At 39.2% G+C, this 18,879-nt stretch overlaps 1 protein-coding gene and 1 long non-coding RNA gene across 6 annotated transcripts in view; one reads left to right on the top strand and one right to left on the bottom strand.

Annotated features, from left to right (window-relative positions):
* The window catches only part of NPAS3 (neuronal PAS domain protein 3), an 852,890-nt gene extending 835,439 nt beyond the window's left edge, over positions 1-17,451 (bottom strand). For 3 of the 5 annotated variants that reach the window (XM_048854033.2, XM_048854034.2, XM_048854035.2), the window contains exon 1: positions 17,294-17,451. In XM_048854033.2, coding sequence (XP_048709990.1) covers positions 17,294-17,451 — 158 coding nt within the window. Of the gene's footprint in view, positions 1-13,278; positions 13,925-17,293 lie in introns of those variants that run through there. The other 2 variants (XM_048854036.2, XM_048854037.2) reach the window with 2 other exon arrangements.
* LOC142072554 (uncharacterized) overlaps positions 13,268-18,879 on the top strand; it is a 92,125-nt gene continuing 86,513 nt past the window's right edge. Inside the window, exons 1-2 of the long non-coding RNA XR_012668993.1 lie at positions 13,268-13,337; positions 16,855-17,568. This is a non-coding gene — a long non-coding RNA (uncharacterized LOC142072554). The remainder of the gene's footprint in view (positions 13,338-16,854; positions 17,569-18,879) is intronic.

Genomic DNA, 18,879 nt, shown 5'->3' with positions numbered 1-18,879 from the left:
GCTTGTACTCTGCCTTGCACTTGGGTTCCCCAATCCTGAATGGGGCCACGGAGCATTATCACAATATAGATAACAACAAGCTATAATCCAGCTCTTTCTTACACATCTCAGAACAGAGGGATTCAACATGAGGCAAAAGGTACACCAAAAAGCACTGTACTAACCTGGATTTGTGCTGGAAATGGCCCACCTGTTGATCACTTTAGATAAGCTATTACCAGCAGGACAGTGGGGTGGGAGGAGGTATTGTTTCATGATTTCTGTGTGTATATAAAGTCTGCTGCAGTTTCCACGGTAAACATCTGATGAAGTGAGCTGTGGCTCACGAAAGCTCATGCTCAAATAAATTGGTTAGTCTCTAAGGTGCCACAAGTACTCCTTTTCTTTTTGTACTAAGCTGTGGCACTTAATCTTCTCAGATCCCCATGCAAAATAGCTCAATACTTTTTATGTCCCCTGTCTTGTTCCACATTAAGGCTATTTTTGCTGACGGCGTGCCATGGAAGCAGCTGAAGAATGCTCTTCAACCTGAAGCTCTACTGAATGTGGAGGAAGGAACCCAACTGCACCTCTGCAGGTCACCTTTTTCAGCCCCTTGGCATACCAAATTAACCACATGCACAGGAAAATAGTGGCAGATGGTTCATGTAGGTATCTTGAATGTCCAGAAATGTTCATAAGTGAACTGAGGTACACAGGTCACTTTGTGTAAATTACTGTAGCCTTGGGCATCATTAATTGGCACAGGAAATCCTGCCACCAGTTATGCCACTTTCCTCTGGGATTATACAACATACAGCATTTATCTCTCTGCTTCTCCCCCTTTTCAAATAGCCACAGTGCCTTTTCAATGCACTATGCTGCAATTCAGTTTATATTTGTGTTGTAAATTGCAGCTGTTTTAACTATAAAGCAGGATGGTATGATACCAAACGACAGTTTTTCTCTGTGCTTGGCCTTCTCATATTTGCCTTTGCATATTATCTTGCTGCATGATTTTCAATCCATATTACACAACCAATGGAAAACATATAGTTCTCTGATCATAAGCATAAGCTGACTGAAGCAGGAGTAAATCTCACTGGAACCCTGATCAGCTGCTACTTCACAACCTTGCAAAGTCTCAACTAAAGACTCCTGCAAGAGCAATAATGCCAGTGGAAGAGTAACCAACTTCTTGCTTCTATGGAACTGGGGCTCCCTTTTCCTGCAGATTCCCAGGATCAGCTGGGTAGGATTGGGTGGCCATGTTCCCTATCTCTACAAAATCTTCTATCTTCTGAGAGGGAGATTACTTGGAAATTTCATTAGGTTAACCTCTCAGAATTCCCTAACTTTCTCCATATTCCCTTTTGTTTATATCCATGGGAGAGGAAAATCTGGACCCAAATTATATCTTCATTTAAATAAAGGCATATTTGGGGTCTTTCCTTATTTATTTTGTATTCATCTCTCCCACTAAAATTAAAGCATGGACATTGTGACATGGACAGAATAGAATTCAAAGTGATAAGGAAATCTATACATTGTTTTGGTTTTCTAACTAGCAATTATATCAAGTAGTAATTTTATATTTTATATATGTATCTACTCACTGGTGATTTATACACACTCTATCATATATACCGGTTACTATTGTAATGCAATGATTTATGAAAAAGCAAATGAGAATAATGAATTCATCTTCCAATACATACAACTGTTGACTTAAGTATTCTATCATATTTTGCTGCATAGAGAATACATTGCCTTTTAACTAATAGCGAATATACATTAGAGTATTTTTGCTCAAACTTTGTGTCACTTGGAACTACATAATTTAACTATCAAAATTCCCAGTGGGAATATCTCATGTAGATAATTAATATCACTGTTGTATTAAAAAAAATTCTCAAAATCAACATATACATTTTCTTAAACACAGGGACTTCCATAAAACAAAGAAAGGCACTCGATTCCTCTTTCATTCCATATGATATGCAGCTGCATCGATCCCATCAGGAAAGAGGCAACAGGAAATTCTTAACATTCTGAAGAGAAATCTGAAGATGTGGGTCTCATCACCCTCTCTCCTAAAAGTGCTTTTTGACTGTCTAAAAGATGTTTACATCAGAACTAAAATTTTAAACTTACAACTTTATTTAAATCTTCTACAGCCACAGGCCTCATTAAGTTGCTAACAAGACGTTAGAAATAAATTTTTGTAAGTTTCCTTCCCTTTTTCATTCTCTCTCCCATCCCCAAAATATAAATCAATAAAGAAAGTTGACACCTATGGATGAAATCAAGCCAAGTACTCTAGCTACTGGAAAATATACCCTCATAATGTCCTACTGCTGTGTTATTTGTGTTTCTAACTATAACTCTTGCATATATAATTCCATTATACTTTTATAAATCAGTGTTTTGAAAAATGCTTTTGAACCATTAATATATTTTCCTGGTTAAAATTCTTTGAGATGTTCTTAACAAGAGTCTTAGATAATGAATTTGGGCAAACTCTGGAACAGTCTTTACAGTATTATCATTCTCATTAATTTTCAGAACTACCCACTGTGTTGAGATGATTGTCATGGGCCTAAGACTTCAATTTGGCTAAATATTTTTGCATATATTTCAACATATAAGTAACTAACCGATGTTTAAAATGCTAAGTTCACATTCTAGAAATAGTTAAATATTTACCATAATATCATAATTTGTTTGCAGCACTCATTTTTATTTTGTTTCTATCTTTAAACACTCCTTTAGTATCCTGGTTGGTTGTACATAAAAAGCTTTAAAATGCCTTCACAAGAAAACAAAACACCCTGGATTTAGTAAATACAGCTGTGCTTTTAAATAAAAAAAAATCATTTAAAGTATCAGAAATGAAAAACAAAGAAAAAAAGAAAACACTTAAGGCACAGAAACTTAACATTTACCTTAGGTCCAGACTTTATGTAAATTGTTAGCCTAACAACATCTTTCAGATTCATATTTTGTTTTGGCTTTAGAAAAAAACTGTGGTATTAAATCATTCCTAGAAGGCTGTAGTAGATGAAAACAATATCACTTTTTAAAAAGTTAATACAGAGCATATAGAGTCTTTTACTTTAGTCAAGCTTATTCTTTTTTCTTTTCCCCCTCCCCCACCTTCTTTTTTTTAGGTTATCTTTGAAGACTGATTCTGTTTCCATTGTTTCATCCCTTAGCATTCACATATCAGAGCAATAAGTATTTCATTACTGGTTTATCTGTCCAGAGGCTTGAGAAGCAGTAACAATTAACCCTCCCTTCACAGTGATTGATACAGGCTTTGCTTTCAATTTGTTCCACTACACAGATCATGAAATTCTGAATGCGATCATCCTTATTGACCTACACTTTCAAACACACGGCTACAATGAGATGAAAGTAATTATTAAAAGGAACACAGGACTACTCGATGCTGAAACAAAGTCTTTAAAAAAATCTTTTAGATGACCTTTCTTAAAATTGGAAGTATTTGATGTGAAATAAAATGATGGATTTGCTTCATAATCTGGAAATATTACATTCAAACTTATCAATGTATGTTATGATTATACTATACCATAGGGGCTCAACTCCACAACACTGACTTCAACAGGACTGATCACTTGAGTAAAATGTAGCAGGGTCAGGCCCTATATGTTCCTCAAAGTGCTTTATTTTACACCAGTACTGATTAAAATATTTTGTGAAACATGTCATCTCTTTAATTACTATGCTGCTATGACCTGTTTCTTACAGACATGGTATTTCATTTGAAGACACTCTGCTTCCTGATTCACCTTACTATATAAATATGTACAACCAAAAAATCAATCTCTCAACAAGGAACGAAGAACTGAAAGCAACAGTTTTACACCATCAGACAAACTGAACCGAGACCTATAAACCCATGTATAAAGACTCCACTGCAGTGGGAAACAGAAATATTTTTCACAACTCCTTGAAAAATATCCTCAAATAAATATTAATATCTTAAAATCGATACATTCTGAGGAATATAAAGTGACTGGCAGAGGAGTGCAGTGACTACAGAACTATTTAAAATAAGGGTTGCAGTCAAAGAAAATCAGGATAGAAAACTATGCAGCAGACTGTTCTTACAGGCCTCAGGGTCTAATCACAAAACAGAGTGATGGAGATGAACCAATACTGCATGGATTAGTGATGAATTATTTTGAAATATAATCATATGCCAGCACAAAAGGGGAGGTAAAAACTAGCCATTACTCACAAGCTGATGTGCAGATAAGTAAAATAAAAACTGGGGGAAAAAAATATCCTAAACTAAGACATGAGAATAATTAAAAACTAAAATGTTGTTATACTTCAAGTAACATTCTATGTAATGTCTTCTGTGTACTGTATAATATTGAGTATTTACATAGTATAGTCTGCAAAGTGCTTAGGCTAAAGCAGGGTTAAATCGCCATCTCTTCTGTAAATCAGTACCTGATAATAATATATGTCAAAAAAATCTGAGTGGGAAGATGTATACTTAAATTATTTAAAAAGGCACTATTTTTTCATATAGTGAAATTACAGGAAATACATATAAATGTAAATTTATATATAATACTAATGAAAGATTTAATTTCCTTTAGTCCATCTGGAAAACAAAACACCAAATTAGGATTTAATATTACGTTTCTTTTTACTGTGGAAAAAAACGGTTAGAACTAATTTTGCAAGGAAAGAAAAATCAAAACTGCTATTCACAGAGATTCCTGAGATTCTTATGAACAGACTGTTTAAATGAAGAGCACTTTAATCAGTAGAGGAATCCTCACGTTTCTAATGTCTTGCTGTGCATTCTGCAGGTTATAGGAGCAGCTGGTAGAGGTCATATATCTTTTGTGAGCATCCCAAAAAGGCTCACTGCCAGACTGTTAAATTATGAATAAGCAATGAACAAAAGAATGCAGATACGGTGGTGACAAGATAATCCAAGCAAATTTATCTATGACAAATTTCACAGGATTAACAAATTACATTTACACAGAACAATAAAAATGTGCTAAAAATTATGAGCCTACTTTTCCCTCACAGCATTAGTTAAAAAAGTCACCATCCCAGTGCATTTAAATTTAACTTTATCTAAAATAAGACATTTACAGCATGCTGAAGACGACCATATAACATTATTTCCTTTCAAGCAACTATACATATATAGTGTATGTAATAGATATATGTGCCTACAGTACACTATAACTGTATACATCACTGTAGAATTAAATGAAAAGTCTTCCCCATTATAAGTATCATAGCAAATATAGAAGAGTACTAACTGTCCAATGCTCCATTTTGCTTGGAAAGGAGAACATATTTTCCCAATCATTAGCCGCTTTTCCCCATAAAGATTGTTTTCTTCCTATTTGCATGGAACAAACAGTATAAAATATGACAACCTCCACACAAAAAGTTAAGTCCTGAGTAGGAATTGAAATACTTTTTCCAGTAATATTACAAAATAATTAAACAAGTAAAAAGGCAATATCCATCCATGACTTCTTGGAAAGATGTGGGAGAGTAGAAATAACCTAAATACTGTATGTTATAAAAAGAATCCCAAAAGGCATATAATCAGTGTGTCAAGTCACTCTTCTATTTTGGATTTAGTGTTTACTCTATCCTTTTCACTGAAGCCCCAGTCTTGAGAAGTGGTGCAAAAACATAAAATTACACTTTGAGCGAATTGGTGCTAGAATGCATGGAATAAGGGTTTGCAAACTACAACTCTGTAGAAGAGGAAATTAGGTTTTGTTAACAAAAAAAAAATTAAGAGCAAAGTCAATGTCACTGCAAAAAGGGAACCAAATTTATGTTTAAAAGATCCAAGCACTGTTATACCTTTTCCACAATTAGTCTCATTTGAGATATGTACTTTCTGTCAAATTCAGTTTATTTTTGTTTTTTTAACAAGAAACAGTTGTTTAGTAAAAATACAACCTTAATAAAATTGGTCCTCTTCAACACTATACATAATTTACATATCAAATGTATGCTCTCCTTACAGAACACTGCCTCTAAACAGGAAACCTAACTATTAAAGTGAACATCCAATTAATTAAGATACTTTAGTAAAATATTTGGATCCTTCAAACACTGATACTTGAGTACCATTTATCTAGCTCATTCAGCCATTGAAAAAATTACTGTACTTTTTATTTTTCAGAAGAAATACAAGTTTTATAGTAAATCGGAGTAGTGACTCAAAAACAATGAATTAATAAGGCTGCCCTAAGCATCTGTTTCTCTTCAGTACTTTTTACTAGTTACCTACAAATAAAAACAGCATTCTGTTTTTATTTTTTTATTTTTTCCAGAACCTCTTGTCAATGGAACAAGTGTTGACGCAAGTGTACCAATTCTATATCCAATGATACTCTGACAAATATGAACACTTTTTGCAGTTATGAAGGCTAACGGATAAACAGCAATGGCAACAAGTCCTTTTTTTTTATCCCAAAGACAGCACTTTAAAGACTCAGTCATTCAGCCCTTTCTCCTGACCTCAACCTTGACCTACAGAATCTGCCTACCTACAAGAGGTTTTTTTCCTCACTGTAATGTACTCAGCCTCTATTCTCCCCTAAATAGAGATAGCCAGTCCTTCCAAAACTTTACAAATTATTGTTTTGCTAAATGGACTGCAATCTAAAAAGGACAATTCTGGGGACATCATGCACATCTAAATCTAGTGCTCAAATGAACTAAACTTTAAATTAGCAAGTGCTTCCATCTCTCCAACGTGATATATAAGCAAGACAACAAAGCAACTCCCCACCCAGTTTATATAAAATGTACAATATATGTGAGCATTATCACAAGCCAAATATGCCCTTTTCTAATTTAATCCAAAATGACAACCCAAAAACAGTATTATTCTGTACAATTAAGTTTAAAAACATTATAGCCAAACAACATTTAATGAACCCAATTCCATATTCCTCAGGCAGGCAAAACTTCCAGACTGGGATTTTCAAATGAGCCTAAGGTGTGTAGGCACTCAACTCCATTGCAACTGAATGGGTGTTGGGTGCCCAAGTCTCTTCAGCTCCTTGGAAAATCCCAACCCAAGGGATTTAATTGTAGATTATGTATATGCATACTATTCAGACTGTATCCTGAACACAGATTTTTTTTTATATATCAATGTAAACCTATGATCCCTGACTTTAATGAAACAATACTCTTTCACTTTAATTGCTTAACATAGTGTTGAACCAGCATTATAAATGAAATTAACAGATATGATGTTGATTTCCATAATAAAAAATAAAATCAGCTGTTCCATCAAAGCACTTTCTCTCAATGAGAATTTTCCCTGTATAAGGAGTAAAAAGCCCCAAGCTCTCTAAGGAGGCAGTGTGGTTCAGGGATAGGGAACCAGAGTTTGAGTCAGGAGCCCTGGATTTTATTCCCAGTTCTAGCATTGCTGTATGAGCTCTGCCAGTTCTCATGATTTTTATATGCCTTCGTTTATCCATCTGTAAAATGGACATAAAAATGCATATGCCCCTTTTAAGCCCCTCTGAGCTCTACAGATGAAAATCTTCACAAAAACATTAAGTATTATTAAGTGTTGCTTGGTTGTAATGTGACATCAACAGGCGTTCCCAGAGCAGAGAGAAGACAGCACAAACTCTAAGAGTGTAATTTCAACATGCAAAAATAAGAAAAATTCAGCACTGAAAATGAAAACGTCCACCATGAAAAGGAGCTATCTCAAATCAAGGGTCGAGCCTATTCTTTTAATGAGTCATTTAATTATTACCAATTTGTCCTCATATGAAGTTATGTGAGATCACCTGTCCTTCAATGTGATTTTGAATTTTGCCTGTGTAAGGAATACAGGATCAGAAACTACATAAGCTTCAATATTTAAGCCCACCAGATAGACTTGCTATTTTCTTGGAAGCCCTTTTGACAGAGGACTACTCCATTTTTATTTCAGAATTTCCTTGTTCTTTTGTAGTTGATGGTACACAGATGCACAGCCCAATCCTTACCTTAATCAAGGCCATGAGAGTTTTACCATTACCCTCAGTGGGAAAAAATCAGGCCTACAGTATTAAATGTAAAAAATATATTTTTCCTTTTGGCTTTCTATAGTATTTTCTTTCCTTTGGTTTTTCTTTATTTTCAATGAAGATATAATTTGAATGTACACTTCCAAAGACAGAATATAGCTCTTCAAAGACACTGTTGCAAACATAATCCTGTTCTTACCACACCATATTTTGCTACGTAATGTTCCACTACACTATACAATATTAATGAATATTTTTATTACTTAAAGTCCTTTGAAATCAATGGCACAAGAGTCCTATTCATTTCACTGGGACTTGGTGTATTGCGAAACTACAGCTCAAGCTGGTCACAGAACAATGCTCTAGTCATGTAAGACACACCAGCAAACATTTTATTCCTACTATGCTGCATCTTCATATGCAATATTATAACAAATTATTCTTATTATGTGAAGTTCAGTTAAAACCAACAGTACAAGCACCTCACTGACACTATTAGGACTTCGTATGGCAAAGATAACATGCAGTAGTCTTACATATATTATACAGAAAGATACCATCTATTATGAAAAATAGATTTATTAATGCCATTTCAAAACATTTCTTCCAAATGTCAAAAACACTTTGGCAGCAATGGACTAATTTCCAAGTTTTAAAAAAAGCAGCACTGAGAAAGAAATGTCTTGGCTAAATACATTCAAAAATGTATCTTAGTTTAAAAACTAATTCCATGCTAGCAAATTGTGTGCCAAGTTTCAATGTAATTACTTCTGAAGCCACTATAGGCCAGATTCTGAAACCTCACCTCACATGAGTAACTCTTCCACCTGTAAGCAGTAGTTCTATTGACTTTAACAGGAAATTACCCCAATGGGCCTACTTGCACATGTAAGAATTGGTCACATTAGTTCCACTTTCAGGATCAGTCCAGTTACACTGAACCCCAAAAATCACTTATTTAATGCATAGAAAATGAAATTCACCTACATTCTGTACTGGGGCTCAATCCTGCAGCCACTAAGTCAATGGGAGCAGGATCAAACCCGAAATGTTATGAAAATTACTACAGTTAGTCAGCATGCTCAATTTCAGATATTCAAAAATCTCAGCACACATCCCCCCCATAAATAAACCGCTATCAAAAAAAGATTTATGAAACAAATTATTTTTAAAAATAAAGATACCTTTTAGCCAGAATATTAGTAAAACAAGTGGCTGGAATGATAAAAATTGTCTGTGTCACTTTTCAACAACTGTTTTACATATTTTTTTGCAGTGAATTTCACATCTGGCTAGCAACTTGTATGCCAAGTTTCAAACCAAATGCAATATGAAACTGCCAATCCATTACACTCTGAAATTCAAGGCCTAAGAAGAAGAATGTGGAGGTTGATGTTCATGGTGTATCCTGATGTTCCCTTAAAAATATCCATACTTCGGAGTGTTGTAGTAAACTGCTAATTTTGATGCAGTAACTTTCATTATGAATGACAAGTTATTGGACATAAGAAGCAATGCTATAATTATTCAGTATAAAAATAGTATTTCTACATAGCACCATTAGTTTGGTATAAAACAAATTAAATGCCTATTACTTCCAGTAAGAAAAAAATTATGCTGTAAACCAATGCAAAAAACAATGCAGCAGACAAAAACTTGTTATTCAGAATCCCATTAGTTACTGAAAATACCTAATATAACTTTTGTTGATCAATACTTTCACATAAGTCCTAAATAATACATGATTCCAGTGGGGAAAAATGCAGCAAATCAAATATGGTGGGATATTATTTCAAATTATGAATAGTAGTATGACCGCTAATCCAGAAATCAGAAATCAGAAAGATTGTTGTAATGTGGGAGGGCTCTATTTAATAAAGGTCATTATAACTCCTGGCTCTAGAGCTATAAGATCTAATATCCTCTCTGGTAGCTCTATGATATGCCCATGCATTACTGTTCTTGTTGACAGTCTGTTGCCTTGGAAATCTTTCATTATTTCAGTTTTTCCATTTGTAGACCCTTGGCCTTGTGATATGAAGGCCACCCTATTTCATATTTTCGATTATCATTTAAGCAATCTTCTGGAGCTATTTATATAAAAGCAAGTGTTAGACAATGCATATCATCATTTATCACTGTTGTGTTTAAGCTTATACTCTAGAAAGAAATACAAAAATGATGATTTTTTTTCTTTACTTTAAACCAACACCACTGGGATACTGCAATATGCTTTACAAATCAGCACTGGCATACCATATGCATTTCACTTCTATGTAATCATTTTGGATATATATCCACACAATTGAAAGATCCTAGACTGGTACTGTAACTGTATAATTTGAAGCGTACCAGAGTTTAAAAGAAAATCAAAGAAGTTTAAGTGCATAACTTCAAAAATAATTATTTCACAATCTAAACAGGTAAAACAAAGTTTTAAAATGATTCAAGTAGTATTAATACTTAATGGTAGCATATATCATTTTTGGAAGACATTTCAAACCATTATCCTGTTGTTTACAGTATTTTAACACATTCCATCTAAATACTTGGAAATGAACAAACAAACAATACGTCTCTTAGTCTATAAGGTGCCACAGGACTCTTTGTCGCTAATATATAGATTGTTTACACTCATGGGTCTAAATTTTGATAACTAGTTTATTTAAGAACTAAGAAAATAGTGATTGCAGAAGCCATTTTTCAAATCACTTACAAGATACAACTCAGAGGAGATTTACAAAGTAGGCTTAAATAATCAGTTACATGAAAGAATGTAGTGAAACATTAAATACGTCTTAAGAAAATGCATGTTAGTGTATATTTACTGAAGCACTATTACATTTTCTCCAAAACTTTTTCTAAAGAACACATAGGATTATATATAATTTCCCATATAAAAACAAATCCACTTACACATGTAATATTTATACTTAAAGTGTTCAGAGCATTGTAAACAGTGATAACCAAGCGAAAGCTCAGGGCACAAAACTGTCTGGACACTAGGCCACATTTGTGGCTATTAGCGTTCTAGGAGCTTAGGCTACTTGTTCCCCTGAAATGATTACTCCTCCCACTCCCTACAGGGTAAAACTACTCTGATCCAACCTTTAAAATGACAGCATCAGAGCTGAACAAGAAGATGCTATTAAAGGGCATTAAATTAAATACAGTATATCCTCCTACAACTTCAATCAGAATTTCAGACCAAGTGTTATTTAGTTCAGCTCTCAAGTGGAGCAGAATAACAAATTGCGCACTTTGATTTACCTTCTCCGAATGCCAAATGGAGACAGGTGATAAAGAAAGCACTCATGCAAAGGCTATGAAGTTTCCCCTAGAAATTAATTCTATCTTCAAGATTCCTATCTCAGAGAAATTCCCAAAATGGCACACAAATATGCTTCTGCTGGAGAGATTACTGAAGCTGTCCTGGCAAATACATTTATTACTAATATAGTACCAGGATCAGAAAGAAGACAGCAAAATTGTATATTAGAAAAAACATATTGATATTTATACATTGTTGTTTTCCTTGCAAATGAAGAACTTTATAGAAAAAAGAAAAAAAGCATGTTGCTAAAGACACTATTAAGACAGTAAAAATTCCTATGCAACCACTGGAAGAAAATGTTGAATGTGTATAGGTAAAGAGAAGCCAAAACATAAATCAGACCTTTGATTTCTGGATTTTTAACAGAGGTGAACATTACACCTATATCCAAATTCAGCTCCATATGTCTTTGACTACATTGTCGAAGTGCAACAGTTAATGGTTGACATCAATCACAGCTATATAAATACTTTAATTATACAATATATAGAATACAAAACAGAGTTTTCCAAGGTTTTGCCATACTCAGTAAATTACTTCACCATGAAAAGTACTGATATTTCTACCAAATCTGCAACTATTTAATTTTTTGAAACATACACTGTGATATGTTTACCATCACATTTAAAAAAGACAAGTTTTAAATTAAAAGTGTGAAATAAAAACTGTTGGACCACAACTTATTTTATGTAAATATTTCTCAGATCAACTTGCACTGTAAAATATAAATCTGACAATGTGACTCAGTCACTTTTAAAAGCTGTTTACATGTTAATTTCCATTTTACAACTAACCAGGCATCTTCCTCACCCTCCCACTCATCCCAAACTCACAGATAATGCTGAGGAAAGCACACAAAAACAAACAAACAAACAAAACTTTGGCTGCCCTCCTGTTGGACACACATCTTAGTGAAATGGATCTTTGAATACTTTCGTAAGAATCACAGAGTCACATCACATGAACTTGTCAACTGCTTCCTACTGATCACTTCTAGAAAGAGTCATTTTACTAGAACAAATCTGCTACGGCCAATTCATGTCAGCAACAGTCAATTAACAGCAAACACAATCCCAAAGAAAAGTATACGGGCCGAGACTGGTGGTTTAGAAGCAAAGGGGAGAAGTACCATCCACTCTGAAGTCTAAGAATAACATCCGTTTACAGTTCTTGCAGCTATTTTGTATGCAAACTCTGTTGCGTGTTTTAACCAACTCCGCAGTGCAATAAGTATCAACTGTTCCAAACAGCCTGATGTGTTTCCACCGCCAAGGGCGGGGCTGAGAGGGGGGCAGTGTACATTATTCTGCAATCATGGTAACGCTTTGGACAAACTTGCCCGAAAGCGCAGCTTGCTGCGAAGAGCAAACAGCTCTTCCCTAGTTTTGGCCTAGCTGCTGCACTTGAACTGCACAAGCACGGACGGCCCCTCAGCAAGACGTTCCGGGCCTGGTGCAAGCTCCTCAACCCCCAGTCACCCCCTTCCTCCTCCTCCCTCTCCCCTCCTTCGCGGAGACTAGAGACCCGAAAGGGGCCGCCCCGGGGATCCCCACCACCACCACCACCTCCTACACCCCTCCCTCCCTCGTCAACGCGCCCTGCCAAACACCGGCTCCCGCGAGCTGGGGAGGTGCCACTGCTCTGAGACTGGCGGCGGCTGCCGCGGAGAGGCTCGCAGCGCGCGCGCGTGTGTGTGTGTGTGTGTGTGTGTGTGTGTGCAGACAATATGCAATAGGAGAGAAACTCCCCGTGCTACCTGACAGGGAGAGCGGGTATCTGCAGGCAGAGAGTCCTCCTCCCACCATTCCCCGGCATGGCAGCCAACCCAGACCCAAGGCAGCAGCGGCGGCGGCGGCACCGCGCGGCGCTGCGGCAGGTTCAGTAAAGAGAAAGTGTTACCGTTCTCGCCGGGAAGGATCCTGCTGAAAGCTTGGCTTGGTCGGCGCCATCTTCCTGGGGTTTGTTTTTGTTTTTTTTGTTTGTTTTGTTTTTTCCTCTCTCCCTTACTTTTCCCCCGTGCCGGGGCTGGCGTGTGTGGTGTGTCTAGCGGCGGCGGCGGCAATGGCCCTGATTACCCAGACAGGCTAAGGAAAAGTACTCAGGCCGAAGCATCGCGGGCTCCCGCTCCTCGGCGCAGTCCTGGTGCAGGTTGCTCGCTAGCACGGCTGCTGCGGCGGCCGCCGTCCACAAGCCGAGGAGCGGAGAGAGCCCGGGCTCCGCCGGCTCCACAGACATGCCAAGCGCAGAGACAGGCGGCTGGCGGCGGCGGCGGCGGCGGCGGGGGGAGAGAGCCGCGCAGCCCCGGCGGGCAGCCCGGCCATTGGCATCGCCCGGCAGGTGTGACACACGCACACAGCACGGGCCAGATTAAGCTGGGTGCCAGGCCATGGGGCGAGCGGGGCTGGGGCGAGCGGGGGAGGGAAGATTCAGGGAGCTCCGGGCTTGACCGCTGTGAAAGTATTTCTGGGCATTTTCCAGCTGCTTCCCCAGCTCCGCTCTCACTCTCTGTGCAGGGGACAGAGCCTCCGCTGCCGGCGCAACAACGCCACTCAGTTGCAGTTTCGCACACTTTCCTGCTCTAAAGCAGCAGATCCAGCAGAAAAGAGGGGCTGAGAGACACGGAGGGGGGGTGGAGGGGGGTGTATGTGTGTAACTCTGCGAATGCACATGTGTGCATAGCACAGGGGAGAGCATGTGTGCGCTGTATGTGGAAATCCCTGAGACAACATATGCTCTATACAGCGGGTGTGCATTACATATGGAGAAGTGCGTGTGTGCGCAATATGTTGTGTGCAACATATGTGCATCTACTCTGTATACGGTATTGGAAGAGAGTATATGCGTTAGATACACAGAAGTGTACGCACGTGTGTATAGCTCATATCCTCTGTACAGAAACCGCAGATAAATGGGGAGAGGGTTGCGAATATAGGTACGCACACCCATTTGAGTATGTACACATCCTGCATCTTAGTTTACAGTTCCAGCTGTAGATGTTCTCTTCTTGAAGGATGTAACATTGGTCATGTTAACACAATGTGACTCGCTCGGTTTGGAAAGCATATGCTTCACGTTCACTGGAGATTACCAAATGGATCACGAAATAAGGGAGCGAGAAAAAGAGCATACCTTACAGATTTCTTTTAACATACCAGGAGAAGTGGGGTTAAAGAGATTTTAAAAGACAATGTCTCTTTTGTAAATGGCTTTTCAAAGCCAAAATAACTGTGTGGCTGGGCTTCTGCTGCCTACAAGTTCAGCTGCTTAGGGCCTGATCCTGTTCCTAAAATGAACCAGATTCTTTCCATGGGCGCAGGATCAAGCCCTAAAAACGGGCTTTAAACAGAGCGTCTCCTCCGTAACTTAGAAAGGGAAATGGGATGGCTACACGTATGACTTGTGCAAGAGAAAGCGAGTGAAGAAGTTATTGAAACACCTGAAAGTTTGGCTGTAGGGCGTTGTAAATGCACCAGCAGAAGAATCTCTCCCTGTAGAAACCAGCGAGACTGACCTACCTATTAGGTTTGAGGACTTCCAGAAGCAGACACAGGCTGCCAGGGCAGCCCAGGGAGCAAGCCCCTGCAGACAGCTTCTCTCTCAAAGCAGCCTACTCACCTAGGCCCCGATCCTGCAAACGCTTACACACGTGTCTACTCGCTATGGTAAAGTTAAGCACGTGGGTAAGTATTTCAAGGATGGGGGCCCCATTTCTTACTGGACTTTTTGTATTTGTCATTCTGCAATACATACACGTATTAACTATATTGTATTTATCCAGAGTAAACATCCTACATCTCAACATAAGATCCTTGGATTTCTTTTATTTTTATTTCAGTCATTAGAAATGGGATCTGTAATAGACTTTCAACTTTATATCAAGGAATGTGAGGGTTCAAAAAGCACAAAATGCCAGTCAATCCGGCAAACCTTTTTCCTCCCCTCCCCCAGGAAAAAGAAAAGTTAAGAGGTGTCATCTTGGATTTTTGCAATGAGCATAAAAGTGATGTCAATGTTTTGGTACATTTGTAAAGCATTTCAGTATAACAAGTTGAAACATCATTCAAATGAAAGGTATAGTTTTAGTCTATAAAACTAATAGTTACCTAACATTTGGAGAAAATGCAAATTGTCTTTTCTACATGAAATTATGTAAAGCATCCAGACTGGACTGGATTCTCATTATTGTAAGTATTTGACTATATATTTAGTCAACAATATTTGGTTTACTGGTAGTGGTAGTTTATCAGAGAAGACTTGTTCTTCTAACTTTTTCCTGATTACTGACTGACAAAAATCCACCTATTAAAATCGAACTGAAGTACTAAATTTTCACAAGCTGCCTTGTCCATATATTTCTGTATAGCTTAACCCCTCCAGAGGTCTCTTTCATTTATTTAAAAGTCAATGTGACATTTCTGACCCTTGACTTCCCCACTTCACAGACTAAATTATTGTGACAGTTGCCTGTACTTCCTAGTTAAAGTGGCCCTCAGTTTCCCTTAGAATTTAAATACTTTATAAGTGACAAAAATAATACAGAAACCATGAAAGGAAAATACTAGCCCAACTTTTTCCCATTCTTTATATCTGTCATGTTCCAGTTCTTTTATATAATAGGTTCGTGTATTTGAGCAAAAGAAGGCTGATATTTCATTTCAAACGTTCCTTATCAAGGAAAGTTCTTGGGGATCATCTAACTGCAATATCAATTTTATACTAATTTTTCACGAACTAAAGCCTTCAAAAGTCACACCCAGAAAATTTCTACCATCGAGCATCAAATGGAAAACACACCCATGGGTTTTCCAAAACTTGCCCTCATGTGGTAGGCAACTCAAAGTTGGTGAACAACAAAGCAGGCAATGATTGATTATCTGAATCTCATCAATTTAAATACTGGTGGTTCGAAACAAGAGTTTCCAAATCAGTGAAGTTTTAAATATAAGGTAAAACCTTACTGCGATACTAATATTCACTATATGCATATTTAGTTTGAGGTGTTGGATATTTGGGGTTACACACCATTTTTACCCCAGTATTTAATTTAATGCAAAACTGGAAGCCCGGATGTTTGGAACTACACTATTTTTATTTTATTTTAAAATCGAAATTGTTCAGATTTCAATCTAGACTTATTTTTGTCAATTACTGGGGAGTAGATTTTTGTTCTAATTTACTACTAGCAAAGAATATCAAAGAGAAAGTGCAGTTTTGTTCTCTTAGAAAGAGGAAGAAATGTCATGTAATTAAACACCATGATAGTATGACCACTTATCAATGAATTATTAAGGGATGCAGAGTGGGGAAGGTCTTTAAACTTCATTATGACTTAATGCCTAAACCCAACTTTGTAGGGCTCTTCCTAAAGGCGCTGCCTGCGAATCGCGTGTATTTGCATTAGAATGCAGTTAAGATGAATACTCCACAGTGCTGCGTACACTTTGGGTTTCATGCTATATTTCCCTGTACTAACAGGTGACATAACACTACAATGTGGCCCTGCAAGCGTGCAACTCCAAGTGAAAATTGTCTCTTTCTCTGTCGAAAACAAATTATCAATCAACACACCGTGATCAATTATCCCCCAGGCTGCCACACAGTGGGATTTGCACAAGGCATTGACATTGAGAAATTCCTCTCTAGCAGGGAAGAGCGGACGGGATCCCAAACTTTGCAGCAGCCAAGCTAAGATGCCGGGAACTCACTCCCCCCACTGCCACCCCCCATTGCTGCTTTCCAACTCATTCAAGATACCATTAGAAGATTTTGTTTACATCTCGGTGCATTTTAAAACTGCCTGAATTTTTACACCCAAAGACCTACCAACAGCGGGGGGAGGGAAAGAAACACAAAAGCACAAAGAAAAGCAAGTGAGGGAGCCTCACACACATCCCCTTTTCTGACTTGCACTCACCGTTGTTGGTAGGAAGTGATGCCCTGAACGTTTTGCGGGTTGCCGTTGGCTGCGGTGCTGGCTCTCCCCATGCCTGGCCCGGCCGGCACTCCCCCGGCCGCCCCACCGGCCGCCGCCGCAGTCACCTGCACGCTGAAATCCGGGAAGATCCTGATCATCCCCGCGGCTCAGCACCCAGCGAGTCTCGGCGAAGAGGTACAGCAGCTCCTCTCCCTCCGTCGGCTGCAGCAGCAGAGCCAGGCACACTGCAATCCCATTAGTGAGCGGCGGCCACTGTGAGTGAGGGAAGGCGCTTTGATCTGAGCTGCTGGGCTGAGATTGAGAGGAGTTGGGGGAGGGAAGGGAAGGATGGGGGGTAAAGGGAGGGGGGAGATATTTTACCGATTTGCAAACATATAACGTGTGAGGATTTGAAGGTGGGGGGGTCAGCACTGCCAAAGGAAGGTGTAGCTAATAATACCACCGAAGCTGAGGTTATACCAGAATATCCAGGCTGAGTAGGGACAGAGAGAGGAGAGGGAAGCGCAATTACTTTAGCGGTGCAGTGAAAATGATGAGCAGCAAATGTTGCCTTTTTTTCCCCTCCTCCCTCTCCCCCACCCCTCCTCCCAAAATGCAAGTCTTGGAGGATTTCTCTGTCTCAATGAAGTAATAATAAGCGCTGCTGACCACAGCCTGGGCTAGAGCCAACAGCGCGAGGGAGGAGGGGGAGGAAATATCCCAGCTCCCAGAGTCGTAAAGAAAGAAGTGAGAGTGGAGGATTGTTGCTGCCCAAGTTCTTGCTCTTGGTAACTTGCTTCCCCCCCCCCCCCTTCTATGAAGGGACGGTTTTCACAAGTGAGGAAATGCGCCGCTTTTGTGCTATGGCAGAGTTTGTTCCCTATTATAGGGAACTGACTCTCCTCCCCTCCTAGTGTGCAGCAATGTTATTGCTACTCGAACTTGTAAGGTGTGTGGTTGTGTGTGTGAGCAAGCACCGATCCCCATTGCTGCGTCAACATATCAATTATACAGCTGAGAGGTGTGCAAGAACCCTTTGCAAATTTATATCACAGAGCAGCAGGAGCAAACAATAACAATATTGAGGAAGGTGGCTCGTCTTCGGTGGCTCTTTAATGCAAACTGCTTAATATCCGAGAGGGAAAAGCGTCTGCAGATTTACAGCTCCTTTGTGCAACATGGGTAAGAGTGGGCGCTATTTCCCCGCCCCTCCCTGACCTAGGAGGGTGGATTTGCCTTGCCCCTCTTCTTCGCTGCAAAGTGATTCTCGACCCAAAACCGGGTTGGCTTGGGTCTCAAGGCTGCTGTGCATGTGTATGCGCCCCGAGCCAGGCGGTGCGGTGCGAGGCGATCCTTCTCACGGCGCAGTAGCCGCCGGCGGTGCGGTGCGAGGTGTTGGAATGCGCAGAGCAGCCCCCCCGCCCCGTGCCATTCCCACCCTTCTCGGAGCCGCCGGGAGTCAATGAGGGAACAACAACTTGCGCTGCCGATTGACTCCCCGCGCGTTAACTGCCGGCCTGGGCCGCTCGCCTCGCAGCCAATCGCCGGCCAAAGCGCGGGGCTGGCGCGGCGCTTCACCTGCTTAA

This window comes from Caretta caretta, chromosome 6 (assembly GCF_965140235.1).
Source record: "Caretta caretta isolate rCarCar2 chromosome 6, rCarCar1.hap1, whole genome shotgun sequence".
Taxonomy (NCBI): domain Eukaryota; kingdom Metazoa; phylum Chordata; order Testudines; family Cheloniidae; genus Caretta; species Caretta caretta.
This window is presented reverse-complemented; position numbering and strand designations above follow the sequence as displayed.